Below are 25,826 nucleotides of genomic sequence, written 5' to 3' on the forward strand. Positions count from 1 at the left end.
GCCGGAAGCATCTCATCCTCATTTCGAAGTGTCCCCCGGGGGTCATCATATAAAGGAAAAGAAGAAAAAAAACTTACCGTAGAGACATTTATAATTAATTTCAAAAATAAAAATTTCAAAAAAAATCATTAATTTTTACATATTTACAATTATTTCTTCACTTATATATTGTTCGTACTTCTATTGTTTACATAAAATATATTAAACCATCCTATAAGTTCAAAATATCAAGTGCTTGACTCATTTAGTTGCTTATTTAAAGGCTTTCTTTCTTAAATCCATTATTCTCTTTCAAAATCAGCGACAGTTATTTCTTGAAATTGATCAACAAAAAAAAATCCAACATTTTCAAAGAAGAGGCTAGAAAATGTTTAGTGGTTTTGCAAAGTTTCATTGATTTATTTTGTATTAACTTTTATACCTGTTAAGAATTTCAATTTTTATTTTAACACTCCAACCTATTATTTTTATAGAGTTTTCTTTCATAACTCACATGAAGGTAACAATGTTTTATGGATGCATTTCAACTCACGCTTACCAGGGCAGTCATCCTTTTAAACCAATCCAGATAACTCTAATCCAGACAAAAGAAAATCCGTGAAAAAAAAATGTTTGTCTGATATTCCCATACAAGTGGTGAGAGAAATTTCACGAATATCAAACTTTAACGATAGTTGAAAAGGAAGGATTGCTCGATAACGTGTTTCAAAACTAATAACATTTACCTTTTGCACTCAAAAAGATAATCCGTTGCTTAATTATTCAATTAATACATGGACCTGTTTATTACACAACAGAATAAATACATGCAACTATTTTAAGATGAGTTTGCCTTTTTCTTTTTACCATTCTGTAGGTATTTTCAACAATTAAAAAAATTGATCAATGAAATGTCAAAATGATGCACTGCATTGAATGGTGAGTAAGAGGCATCATTCGACTGCAAAGGGTTAAACGATGCAGCAGTCACATTAAATGAATAATTTTTATGCACTTGAGTGCATTGCGTCGATGCCACAGCCTTTTGATTATATGAAGGGAATTATGTCGTTGTTTGTTGTTGTTTCTTATGGCACTTGCCACGGACAAGCCCGCTGTTACGAAGACAGCGATTTAAGCCGGATAAGGAGTGCTTCATATTTTTATAGCCAACTAGGGCCAAGAGTACGACTTAGCTACTCACACATCACTCATTCACTTGCACAACCCCTTTTTACAGGGAGGCTCATTCACGCACCTCACAGAAAGAACACAAGGAAAAGAACAATCATGCCCAAACCGGGACTCGAACCCGGGGCGCCCAGATTACGGGGAAGACGCGCTACCCCTATGGCAGGACGCTGGCTAAGTGAATTATAACTTAAATCGCCATCGCATTAAGTGACGTCCAATGTATTAAACTTTTTCAAAAAAATTGCAAAGAAAATCTTGTTTTTGCTATAATATAGAAATGGCAATTAAATTGACAGAAGCAGGTATTTGTTGCTTAAAAATATTTTTTTGGATATTCAAAACTTATTTCTAGAAGCACAGAAGAGAAAAAAAAAGCATTACCGAAACTTGTAGAATACAAACACAATTTAATAGCAGGTTGAAATATAGTTTACGATAAAAATAATACTTTCACAGCCCACAAAACTTTCTGATTCAGTTTAAGGGACATTATGGAAATGATAAAAAAGGCCCAGGGGAGTTTTCGTTCGATTAAGCTTCCTCTGGTCTGTGCAATCTCCACATTCACAGTTTAATTAAAGGCACAGAGCGTCGAATGTTTGAACGCACGAAAAAAAATAGTTATATAGCGTTTGAAAAATGTGTGACGAAGTAAAGAACGATAAAAACAAAGGGATATATTTTTTTTCCTCCATCTTTAAAAGCGCTGAATAAAACAAAACATAACAAAAAAACCACAGCAAAGAGTGAATAAAAAGATCATTATCACGAAAAACAACGATTACGAAGAAACAAAATATTGCGAGAGACAGTAGGAGAAATAAAAAAGATAACTTTAAATGAAACTGGGTAAAGTAAAATACTAACATCTCAACTCAACTCGGAGTGATTAAGTACCCTGCAGACGGAAACTCCGCCCACCAGGCAGCGCTTTAATGCGCTTTATCTCCTTCGGAATTCTCCTTATTTTACGGACTTGTGGGGGTTAAATAAAAAAGAGAATTTTTGAAACTTCGGCAAAATGACTCTGACCAATCAATATCAAGAGTTGAGAAATAGGTTTAGATTTAACTCATGAACCAATAACAGCTCTGCTTTACCAAAATGTATGGTCATTGCAATTTAGTGGGTTTTATTCCTTAACGGAATGAAAGATTTTCGATGTTTGGTTTCAGATGTTACTACTCAAATGGATCGAATGTTATGGAGAAAAAAGAAACGATAAACTGGTGGTTCTTTTTATTTCAAAGTAGTTTTTTAAGTGCTTTGGAATTACAAGTGATTTAAAGAGAGGAAACGGTTTGGTAAAGAGGAATTAAAAACCCAAACGACAATTGGGCTAGTATTTTACAACGTTTAATCGTTTTAGAGAAAAAGCAACAGTTTCGTATAAAATAGTTTTAAAATAAACTAAGGGGAATTAAATTTAGTTGTAAAGCTATTTAAGTTTTGGGAAATTGAATTTTGTTAGCTACCCACCTAGGTTCGGAGACGAATATATATATATATATATTACATACATATTTTTTTTATTGCAGCAGATAGCTAAAACAGGCTTTAAAGGCCAATATTAGAATATACTCCTTGTCTTTAGTTTTCGAAAAAAATTGTTTTTTTACTGAAAATTTAGCAAAATTTTTAATGTTCGGAAAAACAAATTAAGTTAAAAAATAATGGAATTATTTAATTTTTATTTCACCTATATGTAGCTCAAACTACATAAAATGTAACAGACCGCAAAATAAAAATTATTTTAATAAAAAAATGAGAATTTGACGTTGCCGTTAACCACTTAACTGTTTTATCTTAACTATCAACTCAGATGAGGGCCGAGGTGGCCTGGTAGTAAAGTTTCGGCTTCAGAACCGGATGGTTTCAGGTTCGAGTTCCGATTCCACCGAAGAATCGTTATGTAAGTGGACCCGGTGTACGCTAAATCCGTTTGGGTCTTTCTCTAGCTGGTGTGGCGTGGTATGGAGAGGCGGGTGTCAGCTCAGGTGTCGTCCACGTCATCTGACCACTGTTCAAAATTATGAGTTCCGTCCCAAAACAACCCCAGTGTTGCTTTAAAATGGGACGTTAATATAACTAACTAATCTAATAAGATGGCACCTTCTATTTTGGGAATATTTTCTTATTTTGATTCAATTGGAAATTCATTGAATACTTCACTTTTCTGTGTATTCGAAGTAATTTTTTATATTGAATTATAATCGTTATGAATGGCATATTTTTTGTTTACAACTATCAAAATGCGATAAATCGATGCACGTACGGCATAAAGGGAAAACAGTTAAGCGGCTAATGATTTTTTGTCGTAATTTGTCTATGTTTTGAACTTAAAGTGTCTATAAAACATACCTAAATGAAGCTACCTTAAAATCCACAGCCTCAAAAGTATTGGATACTTGTAATACCAAATTTCATGAAATTTTATTGAATTAATTTTGAGACATCCTGTTTACCATGAATCAATCGCAGTGAAATAAGCATTCCTAAGAAAATGCATTTGGATATTGTACTTGTAAATTAGTTCGTCTAAATGCGCTGAAAGTAATGTAGTTTTCCCGTATCTTTAACTGAAATGCCAAAAATAAACAAACTACTACGATTGTGTAGGTAGAGGTATCGTGTAAACATATAAAATATTATTTTGGAGAATTTTACAGTAAAAATAAAATAAATCGCTTATTTTCGATGAAAAATATCAGTTTCCGATTTCATTTTTATTTGTTGAATATTATTGAAACTACTTTATCTACAGTTCTATCTCACATATATAAATACAAAGTCTGTTTTAGAATCTACGAAATGTAGACTTTATTTCCAGATCATTAAAAATATTTCAAAATTTTCTGGAAAAATATTCTTTTTAACCTAGTACCTTAATGAATCACCACATAAAAAGCTTCAAATATTTTTTGTATATATGTTTCCTTTCTTGTTAGTCCCTAATATCATAATAATGTTTACTGTTCTCATATTCTACTAATCCCGTTTGTAAATTTCTTATAATCTTCATATTTATTTCAAAATTTTTTTTGAAAAAGAGCACGCGGGATTTTTTTTTTTATAATTTGGGTTGAAAATCCTTATATAATTAAATAAAAATTCCAAATATTTAAATTCCTATTTAATTTATCGCCCTAGTTGTAATAATGTAGCTAAGGAGCATTTCGCCTCAAGATATTAATTGATACTTTAATGCCTAATAATATTCAATACACCGCGTCTCAACTTTTCGAATTTGGGAAATAATTTGTATGGAAATCTAACAGGGGTTAAAATAACTTAAAAAGTCTTCTAGAAATGTAAACAAATGTTAGAAATCCTCTCTGCGTTCTCTTTTGGTATCGAAAAGATTGATACTGCTACGTTCAGTGGCGGCGGGGTGGTCAGCTGTACGCAAGAAGAAAAAGGTATCGAAAAGATTCTTTCTTTCTATGCAATTCATTAAGGCCCGTCTTTGTTTAGATCCATCAATCAACCATCTGTAACTATTAAATGTTTTATACAGCTGTTTTAATTCTGAATATTATCTGACATTTCGGTACTTATTGACTACAGCTTCATTTCTTATATTTTAACCCTTTGCATTCGGAAATTCGATGCATATTATTCTTCCTAATATTTACCATGTTTACTGCTTCAATATATATATATATATATATTTGTTTTTGTTGTTATAATAAGTTGAAGTTTTGATTGTTTATAAATTTAATTCCCCCCAAAAAGTAATCTACATTTTTTTACAACTCTGTAGGCCTTTTTAATAACAAAAATTGAAACATCTAAATGATCCACCGTCTTGAATGATAAGTGATAGTCACCATCCGATTGCAAAGGGTTCATTATCAAACAGCATGAGCATTTTATACTTTCTGTTGTACGGAGAGAGAAAATTTAGAAAAAGAAAAGTATTACAAACATCAAAAAATTGGCACTCGAGATCTTGACAATTATCATTTTTCTGACTTTCTGAGCTCCGAAATCACAATTTGAGAATTACGTTTGCCTGTCTATAAACAAAATATTTGGAAAACATGCTTAACTAGAGAGGTGAAATTTAGTATGTTATTTTTGCATCAAAATTATTAATTCTTATGAAATTTTGAACGGCATACGTTCAGAGTAATCGATTTTTCCATGCAAACACGAAGTCGGCGTCCTGGCCTAGGGGTAGCTTGTTTTCTCCGTGATCTGGGCGTCCCAGGTTCGAGTCCTGGTTCGGACATGGTTGTTCTTCCGCTGTGTTCTATTTGTGTGTGAAAGAGCCTCCCCCCTCCCTGTAAAAAGGGGTTGTGCAAGCGAGTGGGTAAATGTCTTCTTCATATGAGCTAGAAGTCAGACTTCTGCCCTCGGGTGCTCAGGATCTTTACCCCTTTTCTGTGGTAACGCTGTCATGACATCATGATCATACAAACATGATTATTATATATAGAGTTAAATAGATGCAATTTTGTAAAATATTTATTATTATAAATGTAAAGCCATTTGGAATTTGGAACTGGACCTAACTGTTGGATAGGAATAAAAAAAAAAAAAAAGAAAAGATCTTTCCATTATCACGATATGAGTTGTCTCCAAATACTGGAGAATAATATAGATCAAATAGTAGCCAATTATTGGCCTTCCACCTTGATGCATTAGCACTGTTAAAGTCAGAACGTAAAAGTACTTAGAAATTGTAGATTTTCAGTTTTAAATTAGTTTATTGTAACTATTACACAATGTTTTTTGAATTAATAATAATCTATCAATAAAAATAATCTTAATCTATTCATTTATTTCTAATATAATTAACAAGCATTTTCAATTTTTTTTTTCAAGAAATAATGAAATCTGTCGATAGTATTTGAATAGCTGATCAAATTTATAACAAATTTTTTATTGAAATAATTCATACAGATTATATCGGAATGATAATGAAAAAAAATTACTAGTAAGTGTGAATTTAAATAGGATGAATTAATTAAAAGAAAAAAGAGGATAATTTATAAAACTAATGAAGAAAAATATTTTTCTCAGTGTCTCGTACGTTTCTAATTTATTTAGTTTTTCTAAAAATCGCTTTCACGTATATTTTATCTTTTCGAATATAAAAACGGATTTAAAATACAAATATATGGAATTTTTCGTATGAGTTATTTATAACTTTGTCTTGGATATTTTTTACATTAAAATCCAATTTGAAAACAATTCGATGGTTATTTTGGTGCGGACTTCTTAATTTTGAACTGCAATCAAGTAAGAGGACGACATTCGAGTCTTCATTTCCTTTCTAAATTCAGTAACACACCATTGGGCAGGATCGTAAGTCCACATATACGCAGTGGAATTTAGCTTCTACTTAAGAAAATTTTGAACACGATACCAAGATAATAACTACCGAATATCACAGCATCCATAATGTTACGTACCGTTAACATTATGCATCATAATTATTCAATTATTTGAATAATTATATTTAAAACTAAATAATTTTCGTAATTAACCCTTTGCAATTCTATGTCCAGTCTGATTCTATTTTCTCCATCGTTTTTACTTTCTTGCTAGATAGTGATTATTAAAAATCCTTTTAACAGCAAAATATCTTACAGTAAAGTGTTAGGAATTCTAACAAATATATAAACATGTTTTTGAGATTTTACGTTTTAAATGGAATCCTTACACGCTCTCATATATAAAATTTCATCTCATTACTTTTCGGAGAATAAAATGATTATAAAAATTGAAATTTCTAAAATAAAACTCAATTCCATTATCACTCTAAAACTATTAAGACGTACTAGTATTTTTAAATATGTCAGGATTTTTATTTCAATCTCTAGCCAGTACTTAAATAAAAAAATAATATTAAGGGATATACCATTCTGATGTTATCATTTATGCCATGAAAATATAGTGAAAAATATCTTCCAATTAGGGATTGCAATACCGGTATACGGGATACCGAATACCGGTATTTTGAGCCATTCGTACAATTTTGTAATACCGGTATTCACAAGTTTAAATACCGTTTTTTCGATATTTACTGGATTCTTTTAAATTGTCTCCACTGTATGTTCTGGGATCGCCAACACAGTAAAATAGTACATGTTTTTGTTTTGTTTTTTGTCTCCCTAACAGGCGAAATTAATTCGACTATGAATACAAAGTTGCATCGTACAATCAAGATAAATAATAAAATACTGTTTGACAATTCGACTTATTATTCGACTTAATATCCAGAACTGTATCAGCTCTACTTCCAATAAAACTGGCTGTTGGAAAATTATGTTGGAGATATTCTAATTTATTAACAGCTAATGCAAGAATAAATTTCATGTTGTAGTCACTGAAAGAACAGCACACATCACTTTCTGAAGAATTATATATTACATTGAAAGATCGCACAGAATAAAAGAATAATGAAATGGAAAATGTCTTACGGTATTTACACAATTATAAAGATTTTAAAAATGAAAATGAAAAAGAAGAAAAAAGACTAACTAATTCAAATCTAATCAAGTTTATAGTAATATTTTTTTACCCACAAACCTATCCACATTCAGAAGAATTCGGTACAGTTATCGAAGATTATGATGACACTAATGTCGATAGTGAAAAGGAATTATCTCTTGAATAAAAATTAGAATTAGCGATAATAAAAAAGAATTCAACAAACCAAAATACAATACAGAAATCAGCTATATCCAAAACCATTCGGCGAGAAGTTGATTTATTTGAAGATGAGGGATTTAGAGGTAAATACTTGGAAAAAGTATATCGCGTATTGCTAACAGTACTACCAACTATAGTAGATGCTGAAAGAGCGTTTTCGGCAGTTGGTCATTTTTACACAAAATTACTTTTCGGGCTTAATGACAGTACAGTTGATGCATTATATTTTTTTAAGATCACATTTCAAAAATTTGTAATAGTACCTCAGACTGAATAGTGATATTTACAATTTTTTTTTATTTAAATAAATAAGATGTTCCTTTACTTTTTTTATATTCTTTATATACTGTTATCATTTATAAGTTACAAATTATTTTTTGTGATATTTACACTCTAATAAAACTGGCAAATAAAACAACGAAATACCTGTGTTTTCCTTATTTTTTTTTTTCTAAAATTTCTACTGTCGGTATTAAAACCGGTATCCCGGTATTAAGAACTAAAAAATACCGAATACCGGTATTGAACTTTTGGTCCGATATTGCAATTCCTACTTCTAATACTTTCACAATTCTTAACTACTTTTTCTTATAACTCTATAATTTCTAGAACAGAAATTATTGGATCGCTCCATTCCTTAATATACAAACTCCATATCAAAGCTTAAATTAGCAATAATTTGGCATCACTTTAAAGGAAAATCTCGATAAGAGTGTGGCCAGGAAATTTCTGTTCATCCGATCGCTGCTGTTAATAATTACACGGGATCAACCAGAATTATTAATTTTAATTACACCTTTCAATCGAAAAGGGAGGCCGGAATTTTCCACCTCCTATCACTTACCATAGAAAGCTATAGTTAATCAATTTCACAATCGATAGAGCCTCGTTTCTTAGACTAAGATGGTGCTGTGCGGATTTATTGGCATTCAGGGAATTAGAAAGCGCTATGAAAAGCGCATACATTTACTGAAGGTATTATTTAGAAGAATTATGAGCTAAAAAAAGGTAAAATATAATCTTGCCTATGAGATCAGAGAAATTTTCTATTTGCTCAATAAAATGGTTGATAGTTCAGTTTTACTAAGAATGCATGAATGCTATATATACGGTATAAAAAATATTAAAGTAGGGGACTACGTTGAAAATTCAAATTTTTACCAAATTATGGATTTTTTTTAAAATTTAATATTCTTAATGATTTCTTTATGAAATCGTTTGAATTTAGTTTTCAGTCTATTTTTAGGTAGCTGCACTGATTTTTTATGCCTGTATTTACATACATTTTAATGTTTCCGATACTATTTTCACAAATTCTAATCTTTGAAAGAATTTCCTTGCGGAAAACTTCATAAATTAAAATCCGATGCATATTTTTTATTCAAATTTGGTATGATTTCTCAATATGTTCTGCAGTTCCTAAAATAGAAGATAAGTAATTTATTCATTCAGAAACCTTTTATAGTTATTTTAATGCTTCGGAATCTGAAAAAAAAAGAAAATTTCGTGTTACGTATCAATTAATCTCAATATCTAAATAATGGATTAAAATACGGCTCTGTTTTTAATTCTTTCCGAAACTGGATAATATATTTCTTTAGCTGTCTGAAAAAGTTTAAGCAAATCACTTGATAAATCTCTAAACTAGAAATTTTTTTTATTTATATTTCTTTTCAGTTCCCCCAAGAAACATTTTCCCCACTTAAAAACCACTTCAAAATTGCAAAAATATAAATATTTTCTAACATTTTCTAAAAATAATTCATCCCGAACGTAGTCACAGACCTTAAATCCAATCGTAATTTTAAGTGCTTAAATAAACCCCAAGCGATCAGGTTTATAGATTTTAGATTATTAAAGATTTTATTGGAATATATTATTTCATTAATGGTGATAATGCTCTCATGACAACTAAATATTACAAATTATAATGAATGAAATTTTACCTTTTCTGTACTCTTTATACATCTCTTATGCGTAAAAATTACAAAATAGGTTTAGTAAGTTATTGCTGATATTTAATATTTAAGTACAATATTAAGAAACAATAAGCAATCTGTACCTAATGTTCTTTTACAGTTTCTTCCTCTTCTTTTCAAAATCAAGAAAACATTGAAATATCTATTTTATATTTCTAACTAAAAATTTCTTTTTTAATCTAGCATTTTCTCCTTTATTACTCTGAGAATTCTTTAACGTTTCAATTCATCAATATTCATTTTATTTTTGCTATAAAAAGTAATTTTTTTATTAATATATCGAGTCATATTCAGCGGAATTATTGATAGGTCTTCAGGAGTCGAATGATTTGAAGTTGAATATCTTTATTAGACGAACTACATTCGAAGAAAGACAAAATACGCACAGCAACATCACCCGAGTACCAAAATCGGAAGTTGTATGTTGAATCTTAGATTTTAAATTATATGAGTGTAAAGGTGGGTTCACGCGAGGCCAACTATTACGCGCAATAGAAGGTCACGCCTACTTCAGAAAAATCACGTGACCTCAATGTGACAATGGCAAATGGTTTTCCCGTCGAGGCAGCGATTTGCTGTCCCACCAACGTTGTTTCAACTGTTCTGACGAGGACGGCAGAGAGACAATTGCGCGCAACCATTGCCCTCGTGTGAACCCACCTTAAGAAAAAAATAATATGGCAGCCAATTACATCCTTATAGTAACTTCACTTCACTTACATCATTATAATATCTTCATTTCATTTACAATTAAGATGCAGTTCACAACAGTTCACCAATTCGTAACACATATACAAATATTTAAATACATTTTTTGAAAATTGTCTGATTTGCAATAAAATAACTTAACATTACCTGTATGATAAAATAATAAAAATAATTATTTCATTTAATCTGCTATTTAAAAATACACTAAATGATGAACTCTCTTTTTCTTAGGTCTGCTGATTACGATGTTGTCACCCGGCCTCAAATCACTGGCTTCAGGGTCATGCTTGGAACTCCACCCCGCATTAATCTGGCATCGCTCCTCATGACGGCAGCAGCAGCCATGTGCCTCACCTGCGGCCAGCACTTCGACTGTCCTCTTCCCCAGCACCTCAGCCCTTGCACCTGTTTGGAAAGGCCCCTTGGCCTAGATGTGGTTTGCACAGACGTGACCTCCATACAACTGAGGGAGGTCCTGGATGTGGTTGGCCTCACGAGACAGACACTATGGTTCCTGAGGATCAGCAAGACTGATCTCTCATCTTATCCCAAAAACCTCCTCGAAGGCTTAGACATTCGAAATCTCATCTTGGTGCAATCGAACATTTCAAAGATTGACTCCGGGGCCTTTGCGGATGGCATGGAATCTTTGGACTTAGCCAGAAACTGTTTGAATCGTGTTCCCTCGATGGCCCTCTCTTCCCAAAAGTCTCTGGCTGCTCTTAATTTAGATTTTAATGCTATCGAAACCCTTGAGGCACATGTTTTTGGTGACCTGGTGTCACTTTTGTGGCTATCACTATATGGAAATAGGATCCGATTGATCGATAGCCGGGCTTTCTTGGGAACAGAAGCCAGCCTGACTAGACTGAATCTGGGTGGGAACAGACTCGGTCAGGTGCCTAGATATGCGCTGCAGAGGCTGAATTGTCTGCAAGGTCTGCGACTCCATGATAACAACCTGACGGAGGTGCTGGTAGAAAATTTGCCTGAGTCATTGTGCGACCTAGATTTGTCGGGAAATGATTTAACATATTTGGATGTTGAAGCTTTTGTTACCTTAAAGCACCTTTCAGCATTGGATATTGAAGATAACAGGATAAAATCTATACATGAAGATGCTTTCAATGGAATTCATGGTGAGTAAAATTAACATTTTTTATATTTTTTTAAGATTTCTTTTTATGGTGTTTAAGAGTTGGGATTCATAAATTTACCGCGAAGCATTATTTGTCATTAAATTAATCTAAAATTAATTATGTATTAAGTCATAAATTAATCTATACTTTTCGTTTCTCTGTTACTTTTCTTTGCAAATGTATCTGATTTATTGCATCAAATATAATACTTCCCCATTGGAATAATGATTAAAAATGTTATATGCAATTTGATTCTATGGCTATATCAAAATTCAATGCCATAAGTTATTTTTATGTGCGATTCGTAATTAATGAGTGACTGGCACAGTATGATCCTGTTTGGCCTTGTGCCATGAAAATCCACAAATCTACAATTATTACTGAATAAAAAACTCCATATATTTTATAAATGCATGTTTAATGAAGCAGATTTATATATCAACATAGTTATTAAGGATATTAGATTGAAATTGATAATACTAATTAGAATGAATTGGCATTTGATAGAAACATATAACTTGATAAATATTTGATAGTAAATTATTTCAGCACTTTTTTTTGCACAGGGCAAGAATTAATTTACTAAAAATATATTCTTCGTTGATTTTTTTTTCTTATTTTATATAAAGAGATAAATTCAAGGTTCTTTCCTTTATTCGTGCATTTATCGACTACCATAATGGTCACAAATATTGTATGATTTCAAATTTTTTTCTGTATGAAACGAGATTAAAAGAAAATAACTTGTTGGTTTCTTATTCGGATTTACATTTCATTAATTCACTGACTTTTAATATTGTGAAGAATTCTGTATGACCTTTGATCAAACTTATCAATATCAAAACACGATTTGGGTTGGTTCAAGTTTATGTTCTACGAAAGTAATTTGAAGTTAAAGCTAATGTTTTAAATTAGAATCAAGTTTGTTGTTTTTAAACATTACTAGGGATTGCAATACCGGACTAAAATTTCAATACCGGTATTCGGTATTTTTTAAATCTTAATACCGGGATACCGGTTTTAATACCGGTATTAGAAATTTTAGAAAAAGAAAGAAAACACAGGTGTTTCTTTGTTTTATTTGCAAGTTTGGTTAGAGAGTGTAAATATCACAAAAAATAATTTGTCACTTATAAATTATAACAGTATATAATCACAAAAAAGTAAAGGAACATCTTATTTATTTAAATCACAAAAAAAGTGTCAATATCACTATTCAGTATGTGGTACTATTACAAATTTTTGAAATGTGATCTTAAAAAACATAATGCATCAATTGTAATGTCATTAAGTCTGAAAAGTAATTTTGTGTAAAAATTACCAGCTGTCGAAAACGCTCTTTCGGCATCTACGCTAGCTGGTGATACTGTTAGCAATGCGCGATATATTTTTTCAAGTATTTAGCTCTAAATCCCTCATCTTCAAATAAATCGATTTCTCGTCGGATGGTTTTGGATATAGCTGATTTCTGCATTGTATTTTGGTTCGTTGAAATTTTTTTTTATTTATCGCTAATTCTAATTTTTGTTCAAAACACAATTCCTTTTCACTATCGACAGAAGTGACATAATAATCTTTTCTTTTCTTTCTTTTTCTTTCTGTTCTTTTCTTTTCTTCTTTTTCATTTTCATTTTTAAAATCATTATAATTATTTAAATACCAAAAGACATTTTCTATATCGGTATGCCTTTCTTCTGTGCGATTTTTCAATGTAATATATAATTCTTTAGATAGTGATGTGTGCTGTTCTTTCAGTGACTGCAACATGAAATTTATTGTTGCATTGGCTGTTAATAAATTAGAATCTCTCCGACATAATGCCTCAATAGTCAGTTTTATTGGAAGTAGAGCTGATATAGTTCTGGATACTAAGTCGAATTCAGTATCTGAAAAATTAATTTACAGGTTTAAATCGATTATTGCTTTTTGGATTGGATTTCTCAGTTTCAAAAATCGTTCCATCATTAGGAGTAAACTGTTCCAACGTGTTTTAGAATCTAATATTAACATATATTCTGTTTTATTTTTAGTTAGTATATATTTTAGTGATATATCCTTTTTTATAGGGGAACGTTTAAATATCTTAACAATTTTTCAAATTTTATAAATTATAGGAAGCAATTCTCGATAGGTTAATATTTCATCCTCATTAGCAATATCTTCTTCGACAATTACATTGTCATTATCTTCATTGTTAATATCACTAGCACTCTCTTCAAAGTCTGAATCCGAAGTTTCTATATCCACAGTATTTGGATTCTTCTGTTCTTTAATTGTTTGGTATAAAACATCTATTACTCTTAATTGAATTCCATGAGCAAAGCACAACTGCTGATTTGCACCAATCAACTTTCCAACTTTTTTCATAATTGTTGCTCCATCAGTCGTTATGGATACAATATTTTCTTTCAGGGATAATCCATGTTTCACTAATTTAGATTTAAGCAATTAATTAAGCCATTAATTAGCTAATTAATATCGCCCGTTAGGGAGACATAAAAATAAAAAAGTATGCTATTTTGCCGTGTTGGCGATCCCTGAACATATAGCGGAGACAATTTTAAAAATTTCTAGTAAATACCGAAAAACCGGTATTTAAACTTGTGAATACCGGTATTACAAAACTGTACAAATGGCTCAAAATACCGGTATTCGGTATCCCGGTATACCGGTATTGCAATCCCTAAACATTACCGAAAAGCACATTCTGGTTTGAATTTTTTCATGAATCTTTATATAAAAATTCTAGTGTTGCATTTTTTTAAAAAAAAATTATTATTGGATTAAAAGTGACCGGCAAATCAACTGGCTACTGGACTCAGTTTGATGAAATAAATTACTTACAAACAAGCATAAAATTTAATAATGAACATAATATCCATAAAATAGCGACTGATCCGTAATTATTAAATACCACTTGTTATACGGTGAAGGCAAAAAATTAGAGTATTATCACTTCTTCCATGATATTATCATCTATTTAAATAACTGACAGATTTCTAGTTTAAGAGCGAAAATTTATATTTGTATACATGATATACCTGAAAAAGCACTGTTCTCACATGAAAAATGACTTGCTATCCTTAAATGTGAACATGGCATATTGGAAATACCATACTTCTGAATTAATCTCTAGAAAACTGAGTGTGAAAATATCACCGATATTTAGAAATGGGGTTTACTGTCTCTATCATACTTGCTGAAAATAAAATTTCATTTCATCTATGCAAAAATATAGTTATCGATTAATCAGTTAAGTGCGCTCGATCCAATTCTTCATTTACGCGGTCTAATTTAATTTTTTATCGAATAAAAATGAAGTCGCATTCACTTATTATAATGTTTTTGAAAAATTTACTATGCAACCATTTGTATGGAAATCGACGTGTATATACGTCCTAGCTTGAATTAAAAAAAACAGGTGGGAGGGAGGCGAGGGATTTAAAAAAAATAAATTCTGCAGTTAACTAAATAAGGTAATGCAGGATGGCTTATGGAATCGGGATATTGTAAATTGCAAATAAGTCATGTTTTGAAATTGCATTCCATTTTACTAAATGTTCAATTGAAGACGTCTTTTTATTTTCTAATTACATACCGGCATTTTAGATAGACAATACTCCATATGGTGTCAATCGATGACTACTATGATCACATGATTCTGAAGAATATCATTCAAAATTACCACTGTTCCTGACAATTTTCTTTCAGCAATAAGAACTTATAGAAATCTATGAACTGAATTAAATAAATCAAAACACAATTTATGTCGAATATGAGTGAGCTCACTTTCTGACAATGATTCTTCCTATCAGACACCTTATGGTTTAGAGATTTTAATTCTCTAACAGTGTAAATGTAAACTGTAATGCTCATAATAAGTAATCTACCGATTAGATGGGCATTCTTGAAAAATTGAAACGATCGGTATGAATCTTTGAATAATATCTGACAGTGATTTTCTTTTCCCGACACTTCCTGGTTTGAAAGATCCCATATTTTCAGTCAGTGTTAATATAAACTGAAGTGGTTATAAGTAATGTGCCAATTATAGGGTTGGGTTTGAAAAATTGGAGCAATCGGTGTAGGTATTTGAGTAGTATTGTGCAAAACTCTGTGTCTAGAGGGAAGACCAATAATTTCAAAATAGCGGCCAGTAGTAAAATTATCATTCCATCGATGCATTGGAAAGATAATCATTTCTACATATTGATTCTCAGACACAGAACTAAATTTTCCTAAAGATATTTCTTTTTAGCAAAACAGAGGGATTTCAGAAATCTTTTCTGGGAGTATTTCACGATTAAGTACTGATACTAATGATAATGGCTGCAGAACAATCATCGCAGAAGACAGTCGCATCTATTTCATGCGCTCGCCGATTAACTTTTTGACTCCAATGACTCTCAATCGGCGCGTAACAGAGCACCATCCCAACAAATGACAGAAAATTTTATGTAATCCCTTCCTCCACCACTCCCCCCCCCTTCCACTGTATCATTTGCTTGCGCGGAGGGGTGAAAGGATGAAGGAGTTAATCGATTGGAACAAAAGCCATTAGCGATTACCATTGGACGAGTCAAATATGCCGTTGTTTGGATTTTCAACAATCCTGCTTGAAGTGATTTGAATATTCGATAAAGTGGTGCGGAGAAAGCGCGCGTGTTGATAAATTAAGATAATAACCGCGGAATGGAAGAAGGCGCCCCCCCCCATCATCATTTGAGGAAACAAAGAAAATAAAGCGTTTTGAATAAATAAACCATTTCGGCAGTTATACTTCCAGTTCTCGATTTCTCTGTTTCGTCCCACCCCTCCAAGCTTAAATGATCACTTTGCTGCTAATGATTTTATCAATTACGAGGGCAAAAGCAATCGGACGAATAAAATGCATGCGTAAGTTTTAAAAGATAAAATTATTTCTTTTTACCCAAATTGAAGCATTTTTAATGAGTAATGATGCCGTTTTATATCTGCTGATTTTTTGCGAGGTCGTTTAATCTGCGTAATTTGGAAGTCGGTATGTGAAGTTCATTCGTGGAATACAATATTATGCGATTCGTTGTTGTTGCCACAACTAGGTCAAACAGGTACAAAAAATGTTGAATTCTTCGAGAGGGATATTTCTAAATTTTTCTCCGTATTTAGAATCAACTATCTTTGGCTACCAGCTAATTTGTTGGGTAACCAATATTTTCATTTAAATGTAATATGTAACTTAATAGCTTCTCCAGCAAAATATTTGTAAATTCTAAATATTGATAGATATATAGTTCATACCATTTCAGAAGACATACAGTGTCTATTCGTTTTTCTATACGCACACACACACACACGTACGCACATCTTTAATATTAATAATCAAATAAAGATATAATAATGTAGACTTAATTTTTGTCTGCATTCTCTATTTCGATTTTAATATAAAACAGTTAACTAACTGGTCATAGCTTATGAACTTATGAATTTTAATTTTCTATTCAAAATAACGTTTAAAACATACTGAGAAAAAACATCTTCAAGTATATAGTCAACGACGATTATTATTTATGAAAAGTGGCTTTGTAGATCATTTTTAACGAAAACTGGCTCGCATGCTAATTTCAATTGTAAAATTATATCAATAAGACAATTTGGAAAGCATAAGTTTGCTTTCAATCGCTGTCGGCGTTAGCTCAGGGTAAATCGGGTCTCTTAAATTGGCATAAAGGATATTGTTAAAGATTCCGCTGTTTGTTGAAATTTTAATCCCCTTAACCACTTTGTTTCGTTCTTAATCTAATTAGATGACATCTCATGTTTATGGTATGTGCTGTCATATGATTCAATTAAGAATCGTTAGAATAATTGTGGTGTTAATGGATTATGTGATTTTTGCAACGAATTATTCCGCCTTGGAATGATTAAATTTCCGCTTATAATTTTGAGCTCATGATACCCCACTCTGTCACAACCGTAAAGCGATTCAGTAAAAAATTCGTTGCTTAAGTGTAAAGAATGATTGAAAGTCTGAGAGGGGGGGGGGTAACAAGTTGTTGTAAAGCACCGTATAAATGCAGTGTGATCATCCGTGGCAAATTTGACAAGCGCTGAAGTGATATAATAGTTGCATTAAATATTAACCAGCACCTATTTGTTGCTTTGAAAAAGAAAAAGAACTCCATCACTGTGGGGAACCTTTTCTAAAGTTACTTGAAATAAATGGAATTCAAGTGTTTTGGATTTGCTGTGTCCAATTTTTTTTTTTTTTTTCTAAATTGGCTTATTCACTCATCCGCCCCAAAGAAGCACATCATCATTAGTTGCAATTATATTATTGAAGAGAGCATGGAACTTGTTGGATCAAAAATAGGGCACATCTTCAAAGATGACTTAATTAATGTAAAGGAAGATTCACTACCATTTGATAAAGATGAAAGAGGACAAAGTTTCACCATACTAATATTAAAAGGAAATTGTTTTTTAATAGCTCTGTAATTTTCAGATAGTTCATTATGCCGAATTGAAAAAATCGAGCTATTAAGTCTTGTTAACTTATGCATTTATTAAAGATACCAAGCGAACAACGCAAAGATTCATTTTTGTGCCAAATTATTCTGGATTTATGCTATAAATGAATTGCATGATCATGAGGATGCAGTTCGAATCTATTTTTGCTCTTGTTACTTTCATTTACATTCCACTGAAGAGTGCTTTGAAAAGGAAATATTCTGCTTCAAATGCATATAATAGTCAATATAACTTTTGATGATTAAAAAAAAGAAACAGGAAGGTTTATAAAGAATTTCTCTGTACATTTGAACTATACGTGAGCAGCTATTTTCTTTTTTAAAATAAATATTTTTTTTGTCTGTTTGGATCCTTCCATCATCCATAATCTTCATTTCTGAAATATCTCATTTTTATGTAATCCGAGTATACAATAATATAGCTTATTTGAGAATTTAGCACCCAATCGGAGAGTTTTCAGAAATCTCCAAGATCAATCCAAGTGTTATTTAAAGTCCACTATTTGTATGAGCTGCATGGAAGAATTTTCATAAAATAATAAAATTTCAAAATATTAGAGATTTTATAGAATAGGTAAAAACAAATTTTCTGAATCTCTTTTTACGATTGAACCTCATTTCTTTTATTATTACAAATAATTTTAAGGTTCGAAGCAATTATCTAATTTTCTTGTGAATAAAATTGGAAATAAGCATTTTAACAAAGTAAATTTAGTTGTACTTAAAAGCATTCAATTTTAGAAAACTACAGAGTACAGAGTCTAATTATTCAAAAAAGGAAATTTACGCAATATAGCAGCTTAATGCGACTTTCTGTATTGTATTCTTTTGCACTGTAAATTTTGAAAATTATTTTGAAAAGTTTTGGGCATCTACACTCCCATTAAATTATCAAGAGCACAGCTTGGTTTTGACATTTTCATCCTAGACTTTTATGTTTCCAACTTACAAATTTTTCTTTTAATGTTTAAAATTCCGTCATAATTTCCCAAATCAATCAGCTAGCTAAGCTGAATTCCTATTTCAAAATTATTTGAAATGTTTCAAAAAGCATCTGATACAGTTTATTCATTTCAAAATGTTATGCTTTTATAACAATAAATTGTAAAGAGTAAGCGAATGAGTTGCACACCATAGAAAGAAAGTTTTCAATTATTTTTTTATATCCTAAATTATACCAGTTATAATGATTTTGCACCAGTTTCAAATATATATTGAAAATATCTGTACTGTCTTCGTAACTTGATATTCAATGAAGTTATTTTTATATGAACATTATAAATTGGTAACGATAATTTTGTGTTCGAACACAAGGATAGAACACTACAAGCCCTTGACTAAAAATTAGAATGCACTTAAAATAATTTTTTTTTTCAAATTCTTGAAACCATTGTTAGTTATATTTTTCAGAGAACGTAGCTTCAGTAAGGAGTCTCTCTTTGTACCACACTTATTGGATAAGCTGAAAATTTAAATAGCAGATACAGATGAAATGACATCAGAAATGCCATTTTTAGAAAATCGGAAGTAGACAGTGGGCGTTCACGCTGTTTACAGGATGGTGCCGAGTTTTTATTGTCAAAACGTGGAGGAATTCTGCAAATTTCCAGTACGGTCCTATTCTTTATGCTCATTTCTGTGAAAACATTTTGAAACCAAATTATGAAATTAAGTCATTTAACCATTCACCATATAGTAGCTTGTTTGGCGGAGAATTTGTATTCTCTGTCAGATGATGAAAGGGCATAACTTCCCTCCTTCGGAACTCAAATCACATTATTTATCTAATTTATGTGCATTGCATTTAAATAAGGTTATCTTATGACTCTGGCAAAATTTGTATGATTGAAAAAAAACGAAATTCTGATATTAGGAAGGATGACAAACAATGATTTCTACGGGTATATTAAAACTGAAATAGTGAAATTTGAATTTCGGAAATATTATTAAAGAAATCAAATGAAAACGCTAAAAAAGAGGTTGCGCATTGCATACCATATCGCTAAAGAGATGTTGAGTTTTCTTGTAGCGAATGTTTTGAGCTTAACGACCAAGCTGATTTCTTCGCAAATAATGTCATTACTGATGAAGATGAACTAAATATCTCCACATCCTCCACTTTTACATTAAATACGAAGTAAAACTTAATGTAAATCTGAAAGGGAAGAAATATTGGTAATTCTACATCTCAGCCTTTGGAAGAGCAATAATTAACAAAAAGGATTAAAAAAATAGTTTGTGTATATTAATTATATGATGTGCTTTCTAAGTATTTATCGCCTATTCACAGAACGTCTAACCAGACTTAAAATATTAAGTTGTCTGTGTTGGTCTTTAAAAACAGGAGGCGTGAACTACTATGTGCTCGAATTCATACACACCACAGATAATCATTTTAAAACCTGTTATGACCAGCAGGAAAGTCAAGTTCGAAAATTATATTAAAAATTTTGTAGCCGTTATTAAAATTATTGAGGTCTGTAATATTATTGGAGCATACTGCTCCAACAATATTACAAGCCAGCTACGCACTGAACGGCTAAGAGGAGGCAATGCTTTAAATGTTTTAATATATGAAATTTTACTCTTACTTGGTCTGTCATTTTTCAATTCAGATTAACTAACACTTTCAGATGGCCGAGCTCTTAAGGTTCTTGCTGCTCTTAAGGTTATAGACTTCCATTATTTAATTCATTAGCTTTTAAGTAAATACTTTTTTTAAAAAAAATCCTTACATTGTTTACATTTCAAAAGCATATGTTACTATGGGGCATTGTTTAAATAAGCATTTCTAACACTAGGTTGGATGGCCATTTATCACTTCGTTTACACAGTTAAATTTCTTTTGTTTTGTTCAGAATTTCTTTTTGTTTTAATCAGTTTGTTTTAATTATTGCCTTTGTTAAAGTATTGAAAATACTTTAACAAAGAATTAATAAATCTTTAAATATATAAAGTTAATTAATCTTTTAAATATATGAATGAAAAATCGACTTTAAGTTGCAAAATCAGAAAATTAGAATTTGATAGTTTAAAAGTAAATTTGTTTCATTTTAAAATACATTCACGAACTTTCAATTCGAGTTAACTCGAATCCTATCAGAACATGATGGCATTTCTTACCATGCTCTTTTACCAGGTGCAATCTGAGCGCCTTAATTAATTTCTGGTGATCTGCGTGACAGAAATTACTCGTGCTTCCATCAAGGCCACGCCTTCCTCCACCCCAACAGCCCATTATCCCTTTCCGTTTTGCCGCCTTCTGCTACAAACGATCCTGCTCTCTTTCCGGATTGGCATTTTTTTTTATATATATTTTACGTACCATATATGTGTTTGGGGGCATTCCGTCCAGGTCTTTTATGACAGGATTTCAGGCGATTTCTGGGAGCGACATTCCGAACAGTTTTCCATTTGTGCACCCTTAGTACGGAATTCGAAAAGAGTATGCCGGCATTGAAGTTAATTAGAGAATTCGTGAGGAATCGTTTTTAAAATTATATTAAAGAATTATTAGCGTTTTGAAAAAAAAATCAATGTTTTTATTTTGTTTGAACATTATAATTTAATTATCCGGAAAATTTTGAAATTTGATATTGAGTATATTAATTATAATTCATGCTTAATATACTATCCATTCAATATAAATACTTTAAGATCCTTCTATAATTTATTTACTGAGTGAAATGATTTTATAACTGCGACACTAGATGTTGTATAGAATGCCTTTTCTGGACACGATTTTTTAGATGATGAATCTAATTTGTTTTAATATTAATACCTAGTTAAACTTGTATTAATATTATAAATAAAAGAAAATAAATGACTGCATATAATAGGTGGTATAATAAACACATATTTTCAAGAAATTTAAGCTACATGAAAGTAAAATATCAGTACCTATAATCGTCCATCTTCGTCTGTAATGTAGAGTGAAGTTAAAAATAACTCCGTCATTTTGGTCTACGTCATTATCGGATGTGAAGTCAGAATTTTTATTCAATATCTAGCAACTGAAACAGTTATATTTTATATTCAAATTTATTGATTCACTCAATCATGTATACGTAGGAAATGTCAATGAACTGCAATTTTTATGAATTTAAAAAGTTGTTATTTCTTGAATTCCAAATTTCACTGCTGTCTTCAAGGAACAAATTAAAAGTCATTGCCAATATTTCTTCAGCATTTTTTAAAATTATTTTGTAATCGGAATTGCAATTTTTACCATTAGATTATTTGTTTTAATGTGATTTGTATTTGATTTACGAGTTCATGAACATTACGGATAGAAAAATAAAACTTTACTCCATTATTTTTGTACAGAAAAAACTACTTATATTAACAATTAGAAATTTTATATGAATAGAATGGGTAAAGAGGAAATACAAACTGGAAGAAACATTACAGAAAAAAAATAGGCTAAGTCAATTTCGTTTTTCCTTATTAAAAATCGTATTTGTTTCTTATATAAGAATATATCTGTAAAAGAAAACTTCAATTACTCTTGTCATATTTCATGTTTATGCAAATATCCAATAATATATGGGAAAATGTTGTGTAAAAATTAACCACTGGTCTCCTAACTTTAAACAAAATGGGTACATGTGCTGAAGGAAAAAACAGATCCCGAAATATTTCCAGCTTTTCTATCTATATAAAAAAAAATACATTATTAAATAGAATATCTCCAATAACGATTAATTCATCTTTGCTCGTAACTCACACCAAGATGCCGCCAGAACAAAGTTCGAAAAATCTGGAAGCTTCTGACTTATGAGCTTTCCGAAATGTATCGCCTCCACATTTGAATAACGACCGTCCTTTTAGCTCGAATGACGCGGCAGCCATGAACACACGAATCGAATAAATGATCAAGTATTCGAATGACACGCTACCCCCTGCACTCTTAATTAAATTTCGAGCTCTGAGAACCGAACAGGCGGAAAACGTATCCAAGATTCCGGTAGCCATTATCGGGAGATCCACTTGAACAGAGTCGACATTCGAATGCTAATGGAACGAACCTCATCTCCTTCCAGCAGGGAATTGGACAGAGTTCTCGAGGAGGCTGGTGGGTTCCGGTGGACGTCAGAAGATGTATCGGGATGCATTCGCTTGTGAACCTTAGTTACAAAGATGTTCTCGAAGCCTTGATGTGTGTCAGGCACGAAACTGATTCAGTGGAGGATTCGAACGCAGTTGCTAGTTGTAGGGTATGATTTAAGGCCAGAAGGATTTGATGAGAGTCCTGAAGTGAATAAAGGCTTTTAAGAAGTCTTGCTTTATATTGCATTCTTTTCTTCTTTTTTTCTATATTATAAGGAATATTTACTATGGATACTGATATGACAATAAACATATTTTGAATATCAAACGCTATGTGGAATTATCGCCTCTAGTATCGTTGTAGGTTTCCTGAATACTTCTCCGTATTCATAAATATGCAAGACAACACATGTATATGTGGGGAAATAGGCTCAATCCAGCAATGCATAACAGAATGTGTCGAATTCAAAGAAATTAGAGAAAGACTCATTATGGATAGTAATTTTAACACATTACGATACACTAGAAATTTAAAAATATTAAAAGAAATGATGGAAATGATTTCTAGTTTGAAAATAATTGAATTGCAGATTCTTTGAACTTTTGTTGGCTATTGTTTTCCTATGAAAACATTTGGATAGTTCATGAGCATAACAGCCACTCACAATAATTCTTGTTTATTCTGCTTAGTTATGTGGTAATGGGGTGACTGGCTGTAATTGTAAAATAACATAGTATAGGCAGTAAACAGCTGTCCCTTGTAGCACACTTATTTTATATGGTATGAAGATAAATATTCCCAATATTGTATAATATTGTTAGATATTTTGGATACTTGATATACTGGATAATATTGGCCAGCATGCTGCGTTATCTGTGTCTCTTGGTAGTTGTTGGGTCAGTTATTTTAAGGATTTTCTATAAATACTCAATTTTACACATTTTTTTCATTGAAAACGTCCCCTGAACATATAAGTTGAGTATATTTCATTTCCACAACTTACTACCATTTATTGTGTATTCTGTCACCACTTAAATTCAAAAACTTAAAAATCATTGTAATTCTGACTTTTCATGTTTTTGAATCCCTTATTTATACAACTTTACTTTCCAATGCTATGTTTCAGTAGCACGCAAAAATTACATTCATTAAACTAAAGTCTGCTCAACTATATTTCGATGAAATATTTTTCACCAATTTATTTCTATTTACATTTTTTCAGTGATGAGTATATACTTCTAGACTTCAGTCATGGCTTAAAAAAATAGGCACATTTTCATTTTTGATTATTTTTAATCATGAAGAGAAAAAATAAGCTGTAAAATTAAAGCACTCTTTGGGATCTGTGTTGAAAAAAACACTTTTTTATTATGGGCATCTATTCCTACTAGGCAATATTACATAGCGGGAATTTTTTTTATGGTTTATTTTTCTGTTCGTGCACTACGATTCGTGTGTTTATGCATATATCTTTTCTAGGCAAATCCACATTTTTTTCATTTGCTCCATCTTTTTTTAGAACATGTGGGTGTGTTTGATGATGAGGTATAAGTAAATAAGTCAATGACAGTAGTTTATTTGATCGGAATAAAAAATATATAGAATTATCGGCGTATGACTCTGCGTTTTAAAGTGCAGATTGTAAACGCTCGATACACAAAATAAACATTTCTTATTTTAGGATATTACGACCAACGACTGAAATTGTTTTAAAGAAGTTAAAATCAAAACACAGACTACATCAAATCCAAGTAACAGCTAGCATCTCACTCGTTCTATTTATTTTTTACAACATAATCCTCATTGACAGATGCAACAGCAGCAAAACAGTTTCATTTAACACAAAATAATATATAAAATATTTTTGCTACAATTACTTCAAAAACAAACATGAACAATTATAACAATTAAACAAATACAAAGCATTAACAATTATTTATAATATTTAATTACGTGTGAACCACAATGACTTGCGATAATGAGTTGCGTTACTTACAACCTGTTCCTACAGAATAGAGGATAACGTACTTTCTTTATGTATGTTGCATCATAAAAGGTAGCAAAATAATTCATAAAACGATTTTAAGAAAATACAATTTGATACATCTGAATCATTTATGTATTAAAATTAACCTAATTTAGATGCATAAATAATTCATAAAACGATAAAAAATAATTTATAAAATTGGTTATAAGTTAAAATATGGGCATATAATTACTAACCCTCTGGCTGCGTAATTCTTTAAAATCACTATTAATTAAAATATTTTTCAAAGAAAGTGAATTGACACTATATGTTACACGATAATAATATTATAAAAATCTGTAATCGTAAAAATAAACACTCTAAACTGCGAAAAACGCGGGATGCAATAGAAAACAGAATAAAAATAAAGAAAAATGATTGCCAACCCATGGAAATCGCGGGATACGCAGCTGGAAGGTTAATATTTAACTTAAGAAATCCCTACCGGGGCAATAAATTTGTCAAAAAATTGATAAATGAAATTAAAATAGAGAGCACACATTAAGGGCTGCAAACACTACTGAAATATTAAATATGAATTTTTTCAGTACTGAAATATTGATTATTCATTAAAATGTA

The 25,826-nt window shown here is 31.1% G+C and overlaps 1 protein-coding gene across 1 annotated transcript in view; it reads left to right on the forward strand.

Moving 5' to 3' along the window:
• The window catches only part of LOC129984667 (chondroadherin-like protein), a 423,788-nt gene that overhangs the window by 261,611 nt on the left and 136,351 nt on the right, over positions 1–25,826 (forward strand). Inside the window, exon 3 of the mRNA XM_056094594.1 lies at positions 10,755–11,662. Coding sequence (XP_055950569.1) covers positions 10,807–11,662 — 856 coding nt within the window. The 5' untranslated portion in view covers positions 10,755–10,806. The remainder of the gene's footprint in view (positions 1–10,754; positions 11,663–25,826) is intronic.

This window comes from Argiope bruennichi, chromosome 9 (assembly GCF_947563725.1).
Source record: "Argiope bruennichi chromosome 9, qqArgBrue1.1, whole genome shotgun sequence".
Classification (NCBI taxonomy): Eukaryota; Metazoa; Arthropoda; class Arachnida; order Araneae; family Araneidae; genus Argiope; species Argiope bruennichi.